At 40.8% G+C, this 23,369-nt stretch overlaps 1 protein-coding gene across 1 annotated transcript in view; it reads right to left on the bottom strand.

Moving 5' to 3' along the window:
• The window catches only part of LOC126484618 (centrosomal protein of 290 kDa-like), a 209,353-nt gene that overhangs the window by 104,121 nt on the left and 81,863 nt on the right, over positions 1 to 23,369 (bottom strand). The window contains exons 14-15 of the mRNA XM_050108205.1: positions 19,399 to 19,564; positions 12,281 to 12,479 (exon numbers count right to left, since the gene is read on the bottom strand). Of these exons, the coding sequence (XP_049964162.1) occupies positions 12,281 to 12,479; positions 19,399 to 19,564 (365 nt within the window). The remainder of the gene's footprint in view (positions 1 to 12,280; positions 12,480 to 19,398; positions 19,565 to 23,369) is intronic.

Below are 23,369 nucleotides of genomic sequence, written 5' to 3'. Positions count from 1 at the left end.
CACCGCCGAAGGATTGGTGAGCACAGAACTGCCTTTCCTTAAGGAAATTCAAGTGCCACATTTCAACGCAAAGTCACAAGTGATAAGGAATGTGAATGCCTTCATGAAGATAAACAGCTGCCACTGAAATATGGTTCTGAAGAAAGACAAATCAATGACAGCAGTGATGCATCACAGAATGTATTCCACAAGAAGCTAAAAGAACTGGGGTAATATCTTAATCCATCATGTTCAAATGTTGCTGACAACTCATTTACACTGGTAGAGACAGGTGCAAGGCAGGTGCATCTTGCTTAATGACAGACAAGATATGACCAATTGCAATGAGTTCAGGTGATACAGCTGTCACACAGGTTCTCTCAGATTTGTTGAATGTTCTCAAAACTTTCTGACATAATTCAGGAGTTTTTGTGTGTTCGTCCGTGTTGCACATGGTTATGAGGACTTCTGCTGTTCAGTATGAAATGAAAATTAAAACACCTGCAGCAATTGTTTCTGTATTTAATTTATTTACATGACACTATCACTTCATTCATCACCCAGCAAGTCATTTGTTGATGAGCAAAGGGGTAGCGTTATGTAAATCAGAGATCTATGGACACCAGTTATTTAATATGACTGCACCTGACATTGGATTCCTCCCAATTTACATTGGCCATGGAGCCTGAAGATAGTGTAATAGAACACCAAAACTGTTTGTGTAAACAGATTAAATGCAAAAGAGATGGCTGCAGGTGTTTTAATTTTCATTTCATATATCAAGAGTTGTGCAAAGGCTTTTTGAAACTGCAGTTGCATGCAGGTTACTGAAGGTGAACAAACAGATGAAGCCAATTTAACTGTACATTACTGTATCACTGTATGGTGAGAAACAATGGCAAATGGATCAAGAGCCCTATTTCATATCACATAAGCCACTCCCACACAAGATGACTTCTCTCTTGTTGGGAAACAAGATGAGTCACTTCTTGTAGTTTTCACATAATCATCCCCTGCCATCATCATGTACCAACACAAAGTGTAGGTCATCGGCCATGACAGTCTTCTTCCCACGCTTTAACCACTGAAAGATGACGACGTTTCTGACTACATGCCAACATGCATCCTGTCAATCTTGATGCATAAAGAGATGTGCTGACCTGTATAGAGTAATTTGCTTATTAAGATGTCTTCTGTAATGTGTACACTGTCACATTTGGTGCAGAAAGAGATATGTTAAAATCTAGAGCAATTTGCTTATTAAGACGTCTTATGGAATGTGTACCAGCACCCTAAGTTGAAACATCTTATTTTGCATTTTTCAAACTATTATGTCTTATGGACTTATTCTCTGGGGAAACTCAAGTCATGTTCAAAACATATTACTTCTGCAGAAGAAAGCAATCAGAGACATTACATGCCCTCAACACAAAGCACAATGTAAGCCTTGTTCTCTGAAAGTAAAATAATGACTGTTACAAATCCCTACAGGTTGGTGCAAATAAAGGTGGCCTAGAGAATAGAGTTCTAGGGTACAAAGAAACACAGCACAGGAAAGGAAATACATAGCAATGCTGAAAGTGATCACTATTCACCTCTTGGCACTTTTGGGCCCTGGTCAGCAGGTTGCTGAAGGCAGATTGAGGCTGGACTGCTGGAAATGCTGCAATCTCAAAATTTTCTGCTGCAATTCTTGAAAGCAATGAGGGCTCTTGTGATACACCTTAGACTTGAGGGATCCACACACTGACAGATCAGGTGTTTTGGGTGGCCAGCTAGGGCCGCGACCAGACTGATCTCTGCTAACAACTCTGTCAGGCATGAGGACTGTGTAAATGTGCTCTGAGGTTTGGTCGGCTGTATGGGCAGTTGTTCCATTCTCTTAGAAGTAACTCTAGGCCTTTTCTGTCAAAATGTTGGCAATGTAATGCACCAAAGTCAGCATGTGATAAAACTAGATGTGACCAATAACGTCGTATGCAGACACTGCACACTAAATCCCAACCTTCTGATCATGTAACTGTGTTTCGTGGAAGGTATGTGGATCCTCCGCTGCTCGGAACCAATTTGTTGTTTGTTTCTTTAGTTGTGTTTCGACTGAATCTGCAAATATTCACAATACTCACTTAATTCTTCCTACTGTTGCCCTAGATACAATGCAAAAATACTTGTCCTCTCCTCCCTGTTTTCCATAATCATTTATATGATTGGAAACAAATTTCAGAAGATACAGGATATAATCATATCACAGTCAACGAACAACTACCATTAGGCAGTTTTGCAGACTTGGGAGAAGTACTAAAGAACTTTTTTGTATACTATTGCTTAAACGAATGACTTGAGTCTATATAAGTGTCATGCTAGTCCATAGTTATAGCACAGTTAGATCCATTAAACATTCCAAACAAAAATTTTCTTGTACTTTGAATAGCTCAAAACTGAAAAAAGAAGTAGTAGTAGTAGTAGTAGTAGTAGTAGTAGAAGAAGAAGAAGAGAACAAATTGTTCTGCATTCTAAAAGGAAGAATGAATTAATATTAGAGTTACATGATGTTAGTCATCAAGACCATAGGAGACAGAGCACATTCTCATTCGCAAATGAGAGGAGTGGGGAAAGGAATTGTCTATAGCATGTTAAAATCTTACTTGAAGCACACCAGTTCTCTATTAATAGACACTAGTACCAGAAGTGATACTTACAGCAGTCATAGTACATAATTTCTGAGTTGCAATTAGTAAATTGTATTACATTTTAGCATGTGGAAGTGAACTGCAACTTTATCTCTTTTGCATTTGTGAGAACTAGGTTCACAGGTAAAGTAACGCTCATCAATATGGATTTTGGCCATTATAAGAACTTAAAGGAAGAGCTGACGATTGTCTGTGAATAGCTGGAATGTGTAATGAAAACAGCCGAAAAGCTTCATATGGACACAGCAAAATGTGCCGGTGATGGAATGGCGTGGCAGTCTCTTGTTGTAATAAATATGTCATGAAGCTTATGAGATTATCATATTACTGATATGGTCTACAGAGAAACCTGACCTGTACCTGTCACATGATTGTGGTTGGCACATCATGTCCAGATCTGAAACCAGCTCCATACTTCTAATGAGAAGTGTTGAGGTACTGTCTCCTGCTGATACTGAGACAGAGCCAATGGTCCTCACCTCTTCTGCTTGAGAAGTGCCCTCTCCTTTGTCATCAGAGCTTAGTTGTGTGATGGTCCCTCTAAGCAAATAGTGGCACAAATGAGAAATAATCTACTGTGCATCTTCGGAGGAATTGTCCACTTCATGGAAGAGGCTATCCTGGGAGCAATTGAAGGAATAAATCGCATCCTGTTTGTGACCACAAAAACTGTCATCACACTATCGACTTCAGTCCATAACTACCCCCTAAAAACTGAAGAATCAGAAATGAGGCCTTATATTATCCCAGTATGATTAAGTCAAAGTGACATAATCAAAACTGGCTTGGCATTATCAAACAGATATCATAATATAATGCGAATGGCGATACTTCTCCTGTTGACACAAACAATATCTCAGTCTGTCACTGGAGCTCATTTTTGGTTCTGTTCAGAGACTGAAGGAAATGGTGAACACAGTTAGACTGAATTGTGAGGCCTTGTTTCATCTACTGCTTTGCAGCAACAGTGCACGAATCTCCGGTCTTGGTGCCATGTGGAGTGTTGGTAGCACTGGTGCCCTTCTGTGGCTGTCTCTGTGTTATTAGTGAAAAGCAGACAATCTTCATATGGAAAAATGATTGAAGCACATTTTATATGTAAATTTGTTCCTTTATATCTCCTTCATCAGGACAATTGAAGATTTCGTGGCTCCAAGTTTTGTATTTAAATTATCACATAAGACTGCATCATGCGTAGTAGGCTGCATTTTGCCAATAGCAAACATTGTCAAATATTAAGTAACATTCATGATAAGTAGTGGTTAAAGGTTACATTTTATTGTAAATGAATTAATTAACATAGTGCAGTTAAGTGAGATATGAGTTTTTGGTTTTCAGCAGAAATAACTAACTTTTTAGCATTATATGATACATATGAATTGCTAACCTGTGGGCTTAATTTCTTGCATCTTGTAAATAACAAAAATTCAAGTATTGTTAAGTGATTTAGTTCTATGTTTAAATTTATAGCCTATTTTTCAAATTGTGATAAGTGTGGATGTTGCCATGGGGTTGTTAGATAAGGAATGGTAAGTGAAGATTGTGGACGGGAGTTCCATCGTGGCGACTGTAATGGAAAACTTAATGGGGAACTCAACAAGGCCTGTTCACTGAACTGTAGGCTCTGCAAAAACACAAGATAATAGCTCAACAGAAAGCAGTGATCTGTGTCCTTCAGGCTGAATTAGATTACCTGAAATTTGAAACAGATAGGATAAAGGGGCAAAAATACCATGGGAACCATGTAAAGGTCACAAGTAGTGGGTGAGAGGGTAACAGCTCTTCAACTTTTTAAACTACACTTGAGCTTACAGTATCCAATAAGTATGGCTTGTTAGGTTAAAGTAGAAGAGGAAAAGCCCATGCAGGCGTGGGTCACAGCACAGTACAACGGAATTGTAGCAAAGTTACTAAGTGCAGATCTGTATCAAAGGTGATTAGGAAGAAAAGAGTCTCGCTGCTAGGTAGCAGCCACAGTCGCAATGTACGCCAGACGGTACTGGATGAATTAGGAACAGGGTACCATAGGGAATTTTGACTAAGAGGATAAGATGATTATAGTAGGTGGAGTAGAGAACAGCCTGGCTAAAAACAGAAATTCCAGTATTAGGTATGATCTGTATAGAATAGGAATAGCAACTTCATGCACAAGTGCAACTTTTGTGGAGGTCCTGCAGGGCAGTGATCAGCCCTGGATTAACACTACTGTGAGCCACGTGAACATGAAATTGTGCTGGCTGCTGCTGACTGAACTGAAATCTCTTATGAGTACAGTGTCTGGTGGTACAATTGGGAATTGGAGATGTACTAGACATGGCCTATACCTCAATAAAAGAGGGAAAGATAAGTTGGCTCAGCTTCTTGCAGAAAATTTATGGAGGGGGAGGGGGGGGGAGGCATCATCATACAAAGCAAGATTCTTGTGGTTGCTGGTGTCAAAGAGGTACCTTCTTTAGATGAGAATCAACATACAGGAAGCCTGTTTTGAAAGAAATCAAAATAACGGAAACCCAACACAAAATGCTTGAGAATCCACATAAGGTGAGCTTACCAGTAATTCATCAGAATATTAGAGGATTGAGTAACAAGATATAAGAGCTTCTTGCTGTTTGGAGAATTTCAAGAGCTTTAGAAAAATAGATATCCGATGCCTATTTGAACATTACATAACTACAGGTTTAGGGAAGTTAAATATAAAATATCACATTCTAGCATCTCACTCCTTCCTTCCTTCCTTCCTTCCTGCAGCCCTGAAACCAACCAAATTCGGGTTGGTACTGATACAGAACTTTAAACCATACCTGAATATAGGCTATTATTACATTGGGGTCACCACTTCTATGAGGATTCTAAAGCTATTGCCAGCTTCCGCCTGGGGAGGAATCTGTGTAGCCCTTCTATCTGTGTCTACTGTATTTCATGTGGTCAAATGTGACAAAGTCTTTCAAAGTGTCTGGATATCCCGTAACTGAGACAGTATGTGGGAACAAGGCAGGACTACAGGCCACAAGACAGGGTTATAAATGATCAGTCATAGGTAGTAAGTATGTTTAATAACCATTTCTTAAATGTGGTAGAAAATACGGGGGTCAGCAGTTCTAGAGAAAATTCAAAGCAACATGCTGAACAAAAACAGACATAAAATTTGATCATATGTACATCTCACCCTCTTCTCATTTTGAAATTAAGAAAAATGTATATTCTTCTCTCACAAATAGAAATTCATCTTGATTTGACAGCATTTCCAAGAAAGTACTAAAGACTTTCTCCCACGTAATAAGCACTGTCTTTTCTGAAATATGAAATGCGTCATTAACTCATGGTATTTTTGTCCAGAGAACTTGAAAGACATCATTTTTAAACCTCTCTATAAGATAGTTGACACGAGAGATATCGATAACTACCAACCACTTTCGTTACTGACATCTCTTCCCAAAATTTATCAGGAAGTGATGTAAAACAGCTTTCCACCTGAGCAAAAATGATATCCTCTGTAAATTGCAGTTTGGATATCTCCCATAAGTCCAACCCCTCGTCCAAGTCGTGGGAGACGGGCAACGGCACAAAGTAGGGGACTGCCTATAGGGGCGATGTACAGCGGGGACTTCGTGTGCCCCAGGACCGCTACGGTAGCTGGGAAGGCCCTATGGGAACCCTGAAACGTGACGGCTAACGAGGCTCTGGTGAAGCTGCGATAGGCCTAGCAAGCCAGTAGTGGATAAATCAACTGCTTTCAAAAAGGGAACATTCCTCGGATCACGGAACGGATTTAAAGGAAATCGACCAAGCAATGGAAAAGGATTACGAGATGGTTTACGACTGGGCATCTTAAACGTAAGGACTCTAACTGGGAAGTTAGAAGAAATTGTAGAAATGATGGAAAGGAGGAAATTGGACATCTTGGGACTTGCTGAGACTAGGTGGAGAGGAGTTGGTAAAAACCACTAAGTAAAGGATGTAAACTGTACTGGATAGGGAATGAGAGGGGAAGAAATGGAGTGGCAATAGTGGTCAGAGAGGGTCTGCAGGAGGAGGTGGAAGGTATCAATGATCGAATGATAAAAGCCAGAGTACAAGTGAAAGGAAAAAGCATTGAAATCATCCAAGCATATGCTCCACAGGTGGGGTGTACAAAAAAGGAGAAGGAGGAATCAGAAGATGACGTGCAAAAGCAGCTAAATGGAGGTAATCAGATTATAATAGGGGATCTCAATGCACATGTTGGCACAGACAGGAAAGGATTCGAGGAGATAATGGGAACAGAGGGCTGGGGGAACCGAAATAGAGAAGGAAAATTGTTGCTGGAATTCTGCAAGAGGAATGGGTTGGCGATCGCAAATTCCTGGTACAAGAAGAGAAGTAGCCACAAAATAACTTGGTACAGTGGAGACTGGTCCCAGACTTCAGTAGTAGACTATGTACTAGTGGATAGGCAGATGATGAGCAGCCTCACAGATGTTAAGGTCATTCCATCTGAGGCCTTAGACAGTGACCATCGGCTGATGGTAGCCACCCTGAGAGAGAAAAAAGATAGGAGGGCAACAGACATACAGGAGAAAAGGTTGAAGACATGGATGCTGAAAGAGGATGAATGGAGGACCCAGTACCAGACACTGATCAGGAAGAAGCTGCCAAAGGAAGATCAGAGAACAGTGGAAGAAGAATGGGGAGATTTTAAGAGGGCTCTAGTTGAGGCAGCTGAGACTGTGTGCGGAAGAACTAGCACAAAGAGGAGAAGTAAGGAAACCCCATGGTGGAACAACATATGTAAAGAGGCAGTACTTCGAAAGAACAAAGCCTTCAGAGAATGGTTCCACACCCGAACAGAGGAAGCTAGGGTAAAATTTAAGGAAAGCAAGAAAGCGGCACAGACCGTAGTAAGGGCGGAGAAGAAGAAGTGGATGGAAAAATGGACAAGAATGTTAGAAGAGGACAGTGAAGGGAACAAAAAAGTACTTTACACCATGGTAAGAAATAAGAGGAACGACAGAAGCGAGTGCCTGAGGATCATGGATAATAATGGAAGAGTTGTGGAGGAAATGCATGAGCTCAAAAAGATTTGGAAGGAGTACTTTGAAGATCTGTTGAATGCCGCCAAGCGGGTAACTAACAGCGATGGAGAGCCTAAGGCAGCAGACGATTATAATAGTGGGGAAATTGATGATCTAACTTGGAATGAAGTGGAAGAAGCCATAAAGAGGATGAAAGGGGGCAAGGCACCAGGTTGGGACGAAGTAACAGTGGATATGATACGAGCAGCAGGAGAAGTAGGAACCCAGTGGCTATACAGAGTGCTGAGGGTGGTGTGGAAGGAGAACAGAATTCCTGAGGATTGGAAGAAAGGAATTATAGTCCCGATCTTCAAGAAAGGGGATAATAGGAGATGTGAGAACTACAGAGGAATCACCCTGCTATGCCACTGTGGAAAAATCTATGAAAAGATCCTGGAGAAGAGAATAAGAAGCAGTATTGAAAGTAGACTGCAAGAGGAGGAGTATGGTTTCAGACCGGGAAGATCAACAACGGACCTCATATTTGCGGTAAGGCAACTGCAGGAAAGGCACTATGAGTACGGGAAGGCCTTTTTAGATATTGAGAAGGCGTATGACAGTATCTGTAGGGACAAGCTCTGGGATGTGCTGAACGCAAAAGGGATAGATGAAGAGATAACATGAAAAGTCAGAAAAATGTATGAGGGAAGTGAGAGTTGTGTGAAAGTGGGGAGGGAACGTACTGCATGGTTCAAGCTGGAAAATGGGCTGCAACAGGGAAGTGCACTTTCACCTTTATTGTTTATTATTGTTATGGATGAAATCCTACAGCAAGTATCAGATGCAATTGGAGATCATAAAATGAAAGCAGTGCTTTTTGCCGATGACCTGATGATATGGGGAAATTGCGAGAAGGAGGTGCAAGAGTAGTTAGATGTATGGGAGGCAACGGCAGCACAATATGGAATGCATTTCTCTGCAAAGAAAAGTGAAATAATAGTCACAACAAGGAAGAAGAATAGGCCAAATGTGGATATAGCTTGTGGAGGGGAAAAACTACAAGTGGTAGAGAACTTCAAGTACCTGGGAAGCATGATTGAAAGTAAGGGGGGAAACGCAATGGAAACAAATGAAAGGTGCAGAAAAGCAGGGCAGTTCTTCAAATGCATTAGGGGGCTTATTTGGAGCAAGGAGGTGCCACAGAAATCCAAGGGAATTATGTACCGAACCTACTTTGTCCCCATATTGGCATACGGAAGTGAGACATGGGTAATGCACAAAAGCGACAAAAGTAGAATACAAGCTAGTGAAATGAAGTTCCAGAGGAGCAGGTTGAGTGTAACAAGACGAGACAGATTGTGAAATGTGTATGTGAGGGAAAGACTAAAGGAGGAACCAGTACAGGACAGGATAGAGAAATCAAGACTGCAGTGGTATGGACACATGAAGAGAATGGAGGAGGGAAGAATTCCAAAGAGGATGTTTGATCTGCAACTGGAGGGGAAGAGGCCCAGGGGAAGACCGAGAGATAGATGGGTGAAGGGAGTGAAGGGATGTGTGACGAGAAGAGGAGAGAACTGGACGAAGGTGGAAGAGGGGGAATGGTGGAAAGACAGAACACGATGGAGAGGCTTGTATTCCCGACAGACCCAGCCGGTGGCTGGAAACTGTCCAAGATGATGATGATGATTTCAGAAGAATTGCTGAATTGAGAATATCATTTTAATATTCACTCACCAAATTTTACAAGTATTAAATAACAAAACAGCATTGGCTGATATTTTCTGTGACTTGTCTAATGCATCTAATCGTGTGAATTACAGTTTTCTCCCAGATAAACTGAGGTTTCATGGAATTGATGGTACAGGCAACTACAGGGTACCATCATATCTAACCAAAAGATTCCAAAAAGTTGTATTCAATAATTTAACTAAAATAAGCAAAAAAATGTTCTTCTGAACGGAGAAACATCACCTATAGATTTCCACATAGCTCAGTTGTAGGTTCAAGATTGTCTCTTATATTTGTAAATGACCTTCAGTCTAATATACAACAAAGAGAATTAATTATTTTTGCAAATGACTAATATCGTAACCAATCAAAACATATATACGGCAATGGAAGAAACTGTAAATAATGTTCTTAAAAGTATTATGGAGTAGTTATCTGCATATGATATTCAGTCCTGCACATTAGAGGTATTACACCAATTATAAGTGTAGCATTTGGTAAGGAAATAATAAAAGAGTTGCTGTCCTCAAATATTATTGGTGTCCATGTTAAAGACAATTTAAACTGGAAAGAGAGACACTCTGGAACTTGTAAATCAACTTAGTTCAGCCACATTTGCGCTTTGAATCATTGCAAATCTTGGGGACAGACAAATCAGTAAGATAAGATATTTTGTGTATTTTCATTCAGTCATGTCTTTTACAACAATGTATTGAGGCAAATCATTTTTAAGAGAGAAAGTATTCATTGCTCAAAATCACAGTGTAAGAATAAAATGTGATACTCACCCACAATCATGTAGACACCTGTTCAAGGAGTCAGGCAATCTAACTACTCCTTTACAGTATATTTATTCCCCCATGACATTTACTCAAAATAACCCATTACAGCTCTCAAGGAACAATGATGTACATAATTACAATACCAGACAAAAAAATTACATTCATTATTCAATATTAAGGCTGTCTTTTACACAAAAAGAAGTGCAAATGCTGCCATCAAAATTTTTGATCACTTACTCAATAACAAAAAATGTCTAACAGCCAAGATTAATTTGAAAACATACCAAAAAAGTTTCTCCTTGACAACTTTTCCTATTATGTAGACAGCTTTATATGTTTGTAATGTGTAAAGAGTGAAGGGTAGGAATTGCTACTTCACATCTGTATTTTAAAAAATGAAAAAATAAATAAATCCACTTGTAAATGGTCAGCATGTAGTCATATTTACACAAGAATATGCAATGCAAATGTAAGGTGACTCGTTCCATGTCATTATGATTCATCACACAAGTGATCCACAGAACAAAAAACTAACTAACTAAAGTAGAAACTTTTTTCATTCTGTGAGAAGCTCAGCTATAAATTCTACAACCTTGGAGAGTTACCACGATTGATCAGATGTATGCATTGTACAATGTAAATTCCTACTCAGGTAGCAGAGTTAAGTATACGGACCTTTCTTTAGGTACGTTTATTCTCCAAGGACTTCAAAGAAAATCCCATCATCTCTTAAATCATTTATCACACCTGATCATATAACAAATACAGAATGCCAGAATATTAAAATACTTGTAGTTAACTGCAGAACTGTACACATCCAAGTCCAAGTAAGGGCCTTTCTCCAAAAAAGAAGTCATCCCCACAAGGCAGTATGAATTGAGAGTTGGTTGGAGCTCAAAACAGAAAGTGTGGACATTTTGATCACCATATGAAACATATCATGGAAGGAAAGATTAGAGTCCCCTGGACGTAAAGTAAAGTAATAAGAGATGGAAAACATCCACCCCAGTAATTTTTTAAAGCAGAGAATGTTACAACACACACTGTTACAGTCTCGCAGAAAAATACATGTGAGGAAACTGACAGACAAAATTTAATGGCAATTCCTGTTTCCACATGAAGGATTCTGAATGAAGCTTAGAATAATTTCCACACTCAGGTCCTGGTTTAAGATCTATCTAAAGCTCTGGATAAATGTAAAGTCAACAAATGAATTCACAAACTTTCCATCCAGTCTCTCACGAATCATTCTGATGTTAAAACTGAAAAAACAAACAGAAAGCAAAAATTAAAAAGATCAACATTTAAAACATTCAGAAGACCCTACTAGCCATCTGATGGTAGCCACTGTACACACTTACAAATGAGAGATATTATGCACTTCAGGTGCTGGGCAACAATTTAGACTGCTCAGAGTGAAATGGCAACAGGGACTGGTGGAATTTCTAATAGTTTCTACATAATTAGCCAGTTGAAATACATACCAGATTCTGATACAATTTCTGATAATTTTTAGATAATTGGTCCCTTTCAGAGTTCACATTTACCAAGAATTTTTGATAAAGCAAGCAGTTGTTGGTGAGTGGAATACAAAGCAGATAAAAGAATGGATGCACAAAATTAATAATTGACATCCCTAACATCCATTTATAGCATGAACTTGGAAAGTACTCTATGCTTGAACATGGTGACATGTCTGGTGAAAAAGGATGCTCTCCCACAGAACAAAGATATATACATAGAGGTATGAATTACCTCTACAAATACGTGACTAGCTTGAATAATTTTTCACTGACAGGATCCAGTTTTTTATAACCAATAACAAATATTCAACACCCAGTGGATGTAATTTCCCAGTTTTACAATGATAACTGTAAAAAGGGAGATATATGTACTGGAGAAAGAGAGATTCTAAATTGACTTTTAATAGTGGCTTACTGCCTTCCCAACATCACTTTTCGGCCACAATAATGACTGCTGCACACATTTCTGATTTACAAATTCTATTATGTAAACCATGACACATTCCTCTTTCTTATTTCCTACAATTTTATGAGCAAATTTTGTTTTAGAAATTTTAGGGAAAAAATTAATGAAAAACACTCACATTTAAAACCTTGAGTAACTGGATATTGAGCTTCGCTATGATTTCAGCACTTGAAAGTGGCATTTTACGAGGTTCAGTTTCACATATAATGAAGTTATCAGTCTCTTCAGGTGTTTCAAGGGCTGCCAGTTTGTTATGTAATTCATCCACCTTCAACAAAGCTTTCTGAAGTTCCTTATAATTTTTCTGGTCCTCACGCCTGTGAACATGCACTACATTTATTTTACTATGGCCAACAGAACACAAGCACTGTAATAACATACACAATACTTATTTTGGAAAAATAAGTTCTTCAAATAATTTTTCTTGACTATGACACTGCTCTACATGTCAACAACAACAACAATGATATTATGACTATCTTGGGCACTGTATGCAGTTTTCATCACTTGTTACACATCCACATAAAAATTATTTCACTTTAAATAATGGAAGAAGTGAAGTTAATATTTCACCATACAGTCAAGGGGTATAAATGTACACTAACAGGACTGAAAATACTGCTAAGAGTTTAGATGATGTCTTTCTTCATATCTAACAGAATACACATACACTGATCAGCCAGAACATTATAAGCACCCACCTAATAGCCAGTATTCCCACATTTGGCTTGGGTAACAGTGGCAACACATCACAGCAGAGAAGCAATGAGGCCTTAGTAGGTCACTGGAGGGAGTTGGCACCACATCTGCACACACAAGTCACCTGATTCCCGTAAATTCCGGGGAGGTAGGCAATGAGCTCTGACACCATGTTCAATCACATCCCAGATGTGTTCGATCGGGCTCAGATCTGGTGAGTTATGGGGGCCAGCACATCAATTGGAGCTCACCACTGTATTCCTTGAACCACTCCGTCACACTCCTGGCCTTGTGTCATGGTGTGTTGTCTTGTTGAAAAATGCCACTGTTGTCAGGAAACATGAGCATCGTGATCTGCAACCAGTGTACGATACTCCTTGGCTGTCATAGTGCCTTGCACAAGCTCCACTGGACCCATGGACGCCCACATGAATTTTCCCCGGAGCATAATGGTGCCACTGGCAGCTTGTCTCCGCCTCACAGTACAGCCGTGAAGGAGCTGCTGCCCTCAAAGATGATGGATTTGCGCCATCGGCACCAAACCATCCAACACTCTGTCACTGCAGCAACATCCAGTGCTGATGGTCATGTGCCATTGTCATGGTGCTAACATTGGCACATGCATGGGTCATTGGCTGCGGAGGCCCATCGTTAGGAGTCTTCAGTGCACTGCGTGTTCAGACACACTTGTACTCTGCCAGCACTGAAGTCTGGTGTTAGTTCCATAACAGTTCACTGCCTGTTCTGTTTTCCCAGTCTGCCCAGCCTACAATGCCTGGCAACTGTAATGAGGAGTGGCTGCTCAAACCCATGATATCTGGATGTGGTTTCACCTTGGTTTTGCCATGTGTTGAAGACACTCATTGCAGCACTCCTTGAGCACCCAATAAACCGTGCAGTTTCCAAAATGCTCATGCTGACTCTCTGAGCCATCACAAACTGCCCTCGGTCAAACTCAGACAGATGGCACACCATCCCCATGTCACACATGGACAGCACACTCACTGATACTACATGCACCAATAGTGTGTCTGACCAACAGTCATTCCTCACCAGGTGACACCTTGACGGGTTTATATCTAGGTCAGTGGTCATAAAGTTCTGGTTGATCAGAGTACACATACACACACACACCTGCACCTGCTTGGACACACTGTCCTGGCTACATTTTACAACCACTGTAGCTCAACTAGGGTGATGGGATGTACTGGGAGGAGTAGGTGAGGGGATAACAGAGGCATGGATTGGGAGTTACAATTACAGGGAAGGGTTGCTGATGGCTGCAAGATAGAGACATCAATTTGATGGGAGAGGAAAGAGGTACCAGTGAGCTCATTCTGGTGCAGGAAGGAACAGTTGTGTCTGCATGTGATGCGTAATGATGCGGAGAAGTGAACTGGGAAACAGTGGGGATAGAACATAGGTAGAGGAAGACTGCAGAGAGAAGGGTCTGAATGTACATTTAGTGAAGCAGGAGCTGAGTGGAAAGTGATGGAAATAAGTGTTGGGCAAGATTAGTGGAGATTGAGGGCATGAGGTTTGTGGGACCAAAGGATGTGTTGTAAGGATGACTGTCATCTCCGTTACTCAGCAAAACTATTACTATGGAGGGGCGTTTGTGAAGAAGTCATTAAAGTTGGGTTAAAGTTGAGCACATTATTCTCAATAGTGCGTTCTGCCACTGGGTGGTCAACTCTGCTCTTGGTCACAATTTGATGGTGACCATTCAGTTGAAGAGACACCCTGGTCGTGCGGTAGCGTTCTCGCTTCCCACACCCGGGTTCCCGGGTTCGATTCCCGGCGGGGTCAGGGATTTTCTCTGCCTCGTGATGGCTGGGTGTTGTGTGATGTCCTTAGGTTAGTTAGGTTTAAGTAGTTCTAAGTTCTAGGGGACTGATGACCATAGATGTTAAGTCCCATAGTGCTCAGAGCCATTTGAACCATTTGAAGAGACACCTAGTTATTGGTTATGCCCACTTAAGTGGCTGGACATAAGTCACAACAGAGCTGGTATATTACTTGACTGCTTTCACAAGTAGCTCTTCCTCTTTTGGGATATGATATGCAAGTGACAGGACTGAAACAGGATGTTCTGGATGGGTGGATAGAACAAGTGTTGCACCTGTGTTGTACAGGGATATGATCATGTGGAAAAAGCTTGGTAGTGGTTGCTGTATCAGGATGGCCTACATTTCCAAGAGAGGGTGGATAGCAGAATATCACATTGGGAAGGATGGAAAGTATTGTTAGCAGAATATTCGTAATTTTCAGACACAATGATAAATAGTCAAAGCGATGGCAGTGAATATGATTAAGTTGTTCCAGTCAGGGATTATCTTTAGAAAAGAGGGATGCTCTTTTGCAGCTGGTCATGAGAGCAGTTGGAGGATTAAGAACATATGTGGGTACCTAAAAGAAATCTTTTTGTGGACTATATATGGAATGTATTGCCTGTATGTAAACAGCTTGGTAAGATTAGTATTTTATCCATCCTCAGCAACTGTAGTCCTCTGTAATGAAATAATAAGCAACCAGTAAGACCTTCAACATGCTGGGCAAATGAATGCTCATAACTGCAGATATGGCACCCGCAGGTGGCCTGATCTTCTGGAAGAGACTCTGTAGTGTGAAAAGGATGGTGGCTGTCAAAACTGAGGTACTGCTGGTGGTTTATGGGCTTGATGAGAACAGACATTTGCATGGCACCATCAGAGGGATGACATTCAAAATCCAGGAAGATGATTCAGTGGGCTGAAGAGGGCCAGGTAATGTGGGTGAAAAGGGAGAGGTTATGGCTGTGAAGGAATGAGTATAGAGTATTTGGCCCTGGGTTCTCGTCTTGAATCAACCTCAACCAGATGGTAGGTTTAGGACCTTGGGTGGCTAAGTAATGGGGCAGAGGTGGTAGAGCGACGGCAAAGGCAGTGGTTTGTGTCTTGGATATGGGAAGCAAGCCTATAGGTGATGGGTTGGAGACATTGGTAAACAAGAGACAAGATTATTTCTTGGGTGCACAGTAATCAGCTAAAATGGTGTTCCCAAAGTGGTTAAGTTCATGGATTCCTGGAGGCTTGGAGAAGTTAAATGTAGGGCACTTTTAATTTGACAATGCTAGGCATGTGAGACAGCACGTAGATGCTAGAAAGTGACTATCTGTCACTGCATCTTCATCTTTCCTATTACACTACTGGCCATTAAAATTGCTACACCACAAAGATGACGTGCTACAGATGTGAAATTTTAAGTGACAGCAAGAAGATGCTGTGATACGAAAATGATTAGCTTTTCAGAGCATTCACACAAGGTTGACGGCGGTGGCGACACCTACGACGTGCTGACATGAGAAAAGTTCCCAACCGATTTCTCATACACAAAGAGCAGTTGACCAGCGTTGCCTGGTGAAATGTTGTTGTGATGCCTGGTGTAAGGAGGAGAAATGCGTACCATCACATTTCCGACTTTGATAAAGGTCAGATTGTAGCCTATCGCAATCGCGGTTTATCGTATCGCAACACTGCTCCTCTCATTGGTCGAGATCCAATGACTGTTAGCAGAATATGGAATCGGTGGGTTCAGGAGGGTAATACAGAACACCGCGCTGGATCCCAATGGCCTCGTATCACTAGCAGTTGACATGACAGGCATCTTCTCCGCATGGCTGTAACGGATCGTGCAGCCACGTCTCGATCCCTGAGTCAAAAGGGATTTGCAAGACAACAACCATCTGCACTCACAGTTCGACGATGTTTGCAGCAGCATGGACTATCAGCTCGGAGACCATGGCTGTGGTTACCCTTGACGCTGCATCACAGACAGGAGCGTCTGCGATTGTGTACTCAACGACGAACCTGGGTGCACAAATGGCAAAATGTCATCTTTTCGGATGAATCCAGGTTCTGTTTACAGCATCATGATGGTCACATCCGTGTTTGGCAACATTGCAGTGAATGCACACTGGAAGCGTGTATTCGTCATCGCCATACTGGCGTATCACCCGGCGTGATGATATGAGGTGCGATTGGTTACACGTCTCGGTCACCTCTTGTTCGCACTGACGCCAATTTGAACAGTGGACGTTACATTTCAGATGTGTTACGACCCGTGGCTCTACCCTTCATTCGATCCCTGCAAAACGCTACATTTCAGCAGGGTAATGCACAACCGCATGTTGCAGGTCCTGTACGGGCCTTTCTGGATGCAGAAAATGTTCGACTGTTGCCCTGGCCAGCACATTCTCTATATCTCTCACCAACTGAAAACGTCTGGTCAATGGTGGCCAAGCAACTGGCTTGTCACAATATGCCAGTCACTACTCTTGATGAATTGTGTTATCGTGTTGAAGCTGCATGGGCAGCTGTACCTGTACACGCCATCCAAGCTGTATTTGACTCAATGCCCAGGCGTATCAAGGCCGTTACTATGGCCAGAGGTTGTTGTTCTGGTACTGATTTCCCAGGATCTATGCACCCAAATTGCGTGAAAATGTAATCACATGTCAGTTCTAATATTATATACTTGTCCCATGAATACCCGTTTATCATCTGCATTTCTTCTTGGTGTAGCAATTTTAATGGCCAATAGTGTACATTGAGCATATGGAAGAAATCCTGGTCACAGTTGTCACACAGTAGTAAGGAGAAAGAGATAATGGCTGTCCATGTGAGCATTCCTGGATGAAGAATGTAAGTTTGATAGCTGACCTGCAGTAATTAACATCTTTTTACGTGCTTGTCCACTGGTACATATTTAGTAATACTGTATATGTAATGCAGCTAAATATCATAATTGCACAGGTTACAGGAGTTTTACAGATGTGTGTGCTAAATTGGAGTCTTGTAAACCGTTGCTGCTGTGTGTGTGGTCTTATGTCAGAAAACAGGTTTCATGCAGCTCTCCACACTAGTGTCTTCATGCAACATACATTAATCTGAACTTTTCTTTTCTTCCCAATGTAATTCAGTAACTCCTCATTAGTTACATGGTCTAACCACTAATCTTCAGCATTCTTCTACAGCACCACATTTCAGAAGCTTCTATTCTCATCCTGTCTGTAATGCTTATTACCCACATTTCATTTCTGTACAAGGTTACACTACAGACGAATACCTTCATAAAAGACTTCCTTACACTTAAAATTATATTCAGTGTTAAAGAATTACTCTTTTTCAGAAATTCTTTCCTCACTATAGCATCTAAATTTTATGTTCTCTACCTTGGTCACTGTCAGTTATTTCGATTCTCTGATATCAAAACTCATCTATTGGTTTTAGTATCTACTTTCGTAATCTAATTCCCTTGGCATTGCCTTAATTTAATTCCACATCTATACTTATACACATAATCCACAAGCCACCCCATGGTGCATGGTGGAGGGCACATTGTACCACTACATGTAATTTCCTTACCGTTCCACTCACTAATAGAATGAGGGAAAAATTACTGCCTATATGCCTCCAAACAAGCCCCATTTTTCCTTAAGCGGTGGCAGTAGGGTCGTTCTGCAGTCAGCTTCAAATGCCAGTTCTCTAAATTTTCTCTATATCGTTCCTTAAAAAGAATGTCACCTTGCCTCTAGGGATTCCCATTTGAGTTCCCATTAACAAATCTAGCAGCCCCCTCTGAACTGCTTTGATATCTTCCTTTAATCCAACCTGGTGGGTAACCCAAACACTCGGGCAGTCATCAAGAATGGGTTGCACTAGCGTTCTACATGTGGTCTCCTTTATACATGAACCACACTTTTCTAACACTCTTCCAATAAACCAAATTCAACAAGCTCACTCCATTTCATACTGCATATTCAACTCTATTCCATTACCCTTGTTTTAATTTTGTTAATACTTGTCTTATAATCTGTCTACCATTCATGATCGTTGTCAGCGAGGTCTACAGAAACAATTTATAATATATTTTGATTCATTCCACATTTCTCAGGGTCCTCCCTCATGATGGATTTAACCACGTGGTTTATTTCAAATTACTGGAATGCACCTGCATTTTTATCGAGAGACCATTACAGACTTGTGAGTTTTGGAAACTCCTAACTTATTGGTCAGCAACTGTATTTGACATTGACATAAATTAAGAGACAATGCTATGAGTTCTGCTGCACAACAAACCCGGATAGCTCAATTGGTAGACAGCATTTCTTGTGAAAGGCAAGGGTCTAGACTTGAGCATTGTTCTGAGACAAAACTTTAACTTGCCTCGAAATTTCATTACAGTGAACACTGTTACAGAATAAAATATTCATTCCGACAATTTCAAAGTCGACAAATCCTTATCAACATTTGATTGTTCTTAATCATGCAATCTTCTTTCGGTACTCACATTACTCTTCACTGTTTGTGTCACACTCTTTAGTTTTGTTCCAAGTAACAAAACTTATCAATTTTCTTTTTGATAGTTTTATATATAGGTTTTCTGCTAATCATGCTTGTGATATCATTACCAAAATAACAGAAAGTCCAGAGGTATCTGTGAGATGAATAATAGAGAAAATTTCTTAACAATAGTATGAGAAAATATCCATACTACCTTAATTTATGAAGCTGATCTCTCAGTTCAGCACTGACCCCCTGTGAAATATGAAGTTCTGCTTGCAACCTCATAGCTGGATGGTACCAACCAGCCACATGTCGAGCATCTAATGCAAATAACAACCTCTCGAGAACTGGAGCTTCTAAGTGAACTATGCCACTGCCTTTACAACAGAAGATAATACAAAATAATTCAGAAATATATCTACTTCAACTGAAACATTTTTGTATGTATATTGTAGAAAAACTGTCATGCTCATGAACTAAATTTTTGAGCACTTAATCATCAGCAAAATAACAATAGAAAAAAAAAAGAATACAGTTGTACACATAGTGTACAAGATGAAAAATGCAGATAGGACATAGCCAAAATAAACTAAATAGAATGAATTTGAATGGCTTTTTTCACTGAGTTTAACAACCACACTGATCACACCTTAAAAGTTTAAATCTCAAGCAAAATAACAATTGTTTGAACAAACCAGAAGTTTTAATCTGACAGTAAGTTTTTAAGTGATTGTAGTTGTTTCCAAGCGAGGAATGAATATTTAGCTGGGTCACAGGTGGAAGTAAAAACAATTACAAAAAACATGGAAGTCAACAAATCAAACAATGGAAAATCCAGAATGGAATGTAACAATTTTGAGAAGTAAAGTTGCTACTCACCATATAGCGGAGATGCTGAGTCGCAGACAGGCACAACAAAAAGACTCTCACAATTAAAGCTTTCAGCCATTAAGGCCATTGTCAGCATCTCCGTTATATGGTGAGTGGCAACTTCCTTCAACAGAGATTCATTAGACTGAAAAAGGAACAAAGCAATATCAATAATGCATGCACATCACCAAACTGGGCATAAGTTTCATCAAAATAATAAATGATGGTGACAACATAATGCCAATCTTTAAATCAATCTGGTATTTAAAACTATATGAAAGAGAAGGGAGTAAAAGTGGTGAAAACAATGACAATAGAATCATATGAAATACTCGCTGTACCTGGCCACACTTTGCTGTGGCTGTCTGCTTAAAAGGAAAACAAATAAAAGAGAAAGCAAATGTATCTAATATTTATAGGAATTGGATATATATCCTAATCTCCTTCTCTCTCCTGTCCCTGTCAATCGCCCCCTCATCCTTCCTTTTTCTATCACCTCCTCCTTCCGCTTCTCTCTGTCCATCTTCTCCTCCCCTCCTTCTCTCTCTCCCTTTTCCCCTTTCTTTGTCTATCTTCTCCATCACCCCCCCCCCCTCCAAAATCTCCAACACCTCCTGACCTCTCTCTCTGTCCATCCACTCCTTTCTGTTTTCTATGTCCCTTTCTCCAACCCCACTGTCCATTTCCTCCTCTTCTCCTCTCTCTCTCTCTGACCCTGAGCTTTGTTTACTGTTATTGCAAATTCAGATTCTGTAGTAGTATTCTAATCATAAACCAACAAGCCACAAAAACAGCTTTCCTGTTTGCTGACAAATACATGCTGTTGATCACATCAACGTGGTTTTAAAAAACTGAAACCCTTTTTCAGACAACTGAAACCACACTGCGAGCAGCAGCACCAGTGCATGATGGGAGTGGCAACTGAGTTGGGGTAAGGAGGAGGCTGGAGTGGGGAGGGGGGAGGGATAGTATGGTGGGAGTGGCGGACTGCAAAGTGCTGTAGGTCAGACTGAGGGCCTTCAGTCTAATTTACAGCATTTCGCTGTCCACTGCTCCCACCATACTATCCCTCCCCCTCCCCAATCCAGCCTCCTCCTTACCCACACTCAGTTGCCACTCCCATCATACACTGGTGCTGCTGCTCACAGGGTGGTTTCAGCTGCCTGAGACTGCAGTCATGTGGGTGAGTAGCGTTTGCACTAGTGTGTGTGTGTGTGTGTGTGTGTGTGTGTGTGTGTGTGTGTGTGTGCGTGTGCGTGTGTGTGTATGTCTCTCTTTTGTTGATGAAGGGCATAATGGCCGAAAGCTATAATTGTGAGAGTCTTTTTGTTGTGCCCATCTGCAACTCAGCATCTCCACTATATGGTGAGTAGCAACTTTCCTTCTCATAATATTGTTACAGTCCATCCCGGATTTTCCAATGTTTGATTGAAACCCTTTCTGCATTTTCCACATCACACCTTCTAGGAGTCGGAAACAAACAAGCGTAATGATGGTATGTATCAAGTAACAGAAGTTTTACCTCTAAATTCATGTACATAGCTCTTAATGTAAATGACAACAGGGTTTAGTAGATTGCGACAACAATTAATATTAGAGAATCTGTTAATCAACAATTTAAAAGAAAATACATGTGCCTATTCAGGATGTTTACAGTGTACTAAGATACTTGTTTCTTAAATATATCTAATCATCTTACAAACTGTTAACTTTACAAAATCATAAGCTTATCCTAAAGATAGTATCACAGGTTTGTCCTACCCTATCAGAGGCAGTGCCATCTGTGAAAGCAGTCAGGTCACATATTAGTTCCGCTGTAATTCTTGCACACAGGGTGCAGATGCTATCAGGTGACTATCAGTTTGTCTCTGGGTAGTTACAGCTATTATTGGCTAGCCACCAAGAGGCCCAATTTCATGCATTGTGTGCATACACAAAGCAGTTGGCACCCCTGCCCATGTGCTGTATAATCATGTATGCTAAGATCAGGTTGCCTTACCGCATGCATGGCAGCTGTTTGTCTGCCATGCCCATCTGCAACAGTAGGCATCAAGCTGCCCACCAGCAGTCACTCAAAGTGGAACAAGTCAGTCTACACAAGTGAATGTCCACAACAAAACTGTGGCTAAGAGCAGAGTTGATCACCCACTGGCAGAACATACAGTTGAGCATAACAGACTTGATTTCAGTCTCAGTCTACATCTACATCCACATACATACTCCGAAAGTTACATACAGTGTGTGGCGGAGGGTACCCTATACCACTACTAGTCCTTTCCTGTTCCACTCGCAGACAAAGCAAGGGAAAAATGGCCACCCATATGCCTCTGTACGAACCCTAATTTATCATATCTTATCCCGATGGTCCTTATGCAAAATGTACGTTGGCGGTAGCAGGATCATTCTGTAGTTAACTTCAAATGCCTGTTCTATAAGTTTCTCAGTAGTGTTCCTCAAAAAGAATGTTGCTTTCCCTCCAGGGATGCCCATTTGAGTTCCCGAAGCATCTTCGTAACACTTGTGTGTTGTCTGAACCTACCAGTAACAAATCTAGCAGCACACCTGTCAATTGCTTTGATGTCTTCCTTTAATCCGACCTGGTGCAGATCCCAAATGCTTGAGCAGTACTCAAGAATAGGTCTCCCCAACATTTTCTTTCATTTCATATTACTTAGCAACATAAAGCCCAAATAATTAAATGAGATGACTGTGTATGAAATAGGACACTACTAATGCTATATCTGAACATCACGGGTTTGCTTTTTCCTACTAATCCACATTACCTGACATATTTCTACATTTAGAGGTAGCCATCTAAGTCGTTCTCTATCAACATATAGTCACTAACCATTGACAACCGCCCATACACCACAGCATCATCAGCAAACAATAGCAGATTGCTGCTTACCCTGTCCACCACATCATTTTTGTGTGTAGAAAGTAGCAGCAGTCCTATCACACTTCCCTGACAACAACCTTGTTCCTCAGGGATACTCGCCATCAAGAACAACATATTAGCTTCTATCACCTAAGATGTCTTTGTGCCCCTGACCTACCTGGCAACCTATTCTGTAGGCTCATACCTTCATTAACAGTCTGCAGAAAGATACAATGTCAAATGCTTTTCAGAAATCTAAAAATATGCAAGCTGCCTGTCGCCCTTCATCCATAGTTCACATTATATCTTGTGAGAAAAAGGCAAACTAAGTTTCACACAAATGATAATTTCTAAAACCATGCTGATTTGTAGACATAAGATTTTCAGCTTGCTTCACAAACCACAAACCTGAATCCTCCCCGCACTTCCAGCCC

Source organism: Schistocerca serialis, chromosome 1 (assembly GCF_023864345.2).
Source record: "Schistocerca serialis cubense isolate TAMUIC-IGC-003099 chromosome 1, iqSchSeri2.2, whole genome shotgun sequence".
NCBI lineage: Eukaryota > Metazoa > Arthropoda > Insecta > Orthoptera > Acrididae > Schistocerca > Schistocerca serialis.
This window is presented reverse-complemented; position numbering and strand designations above follow the sequence as displayed.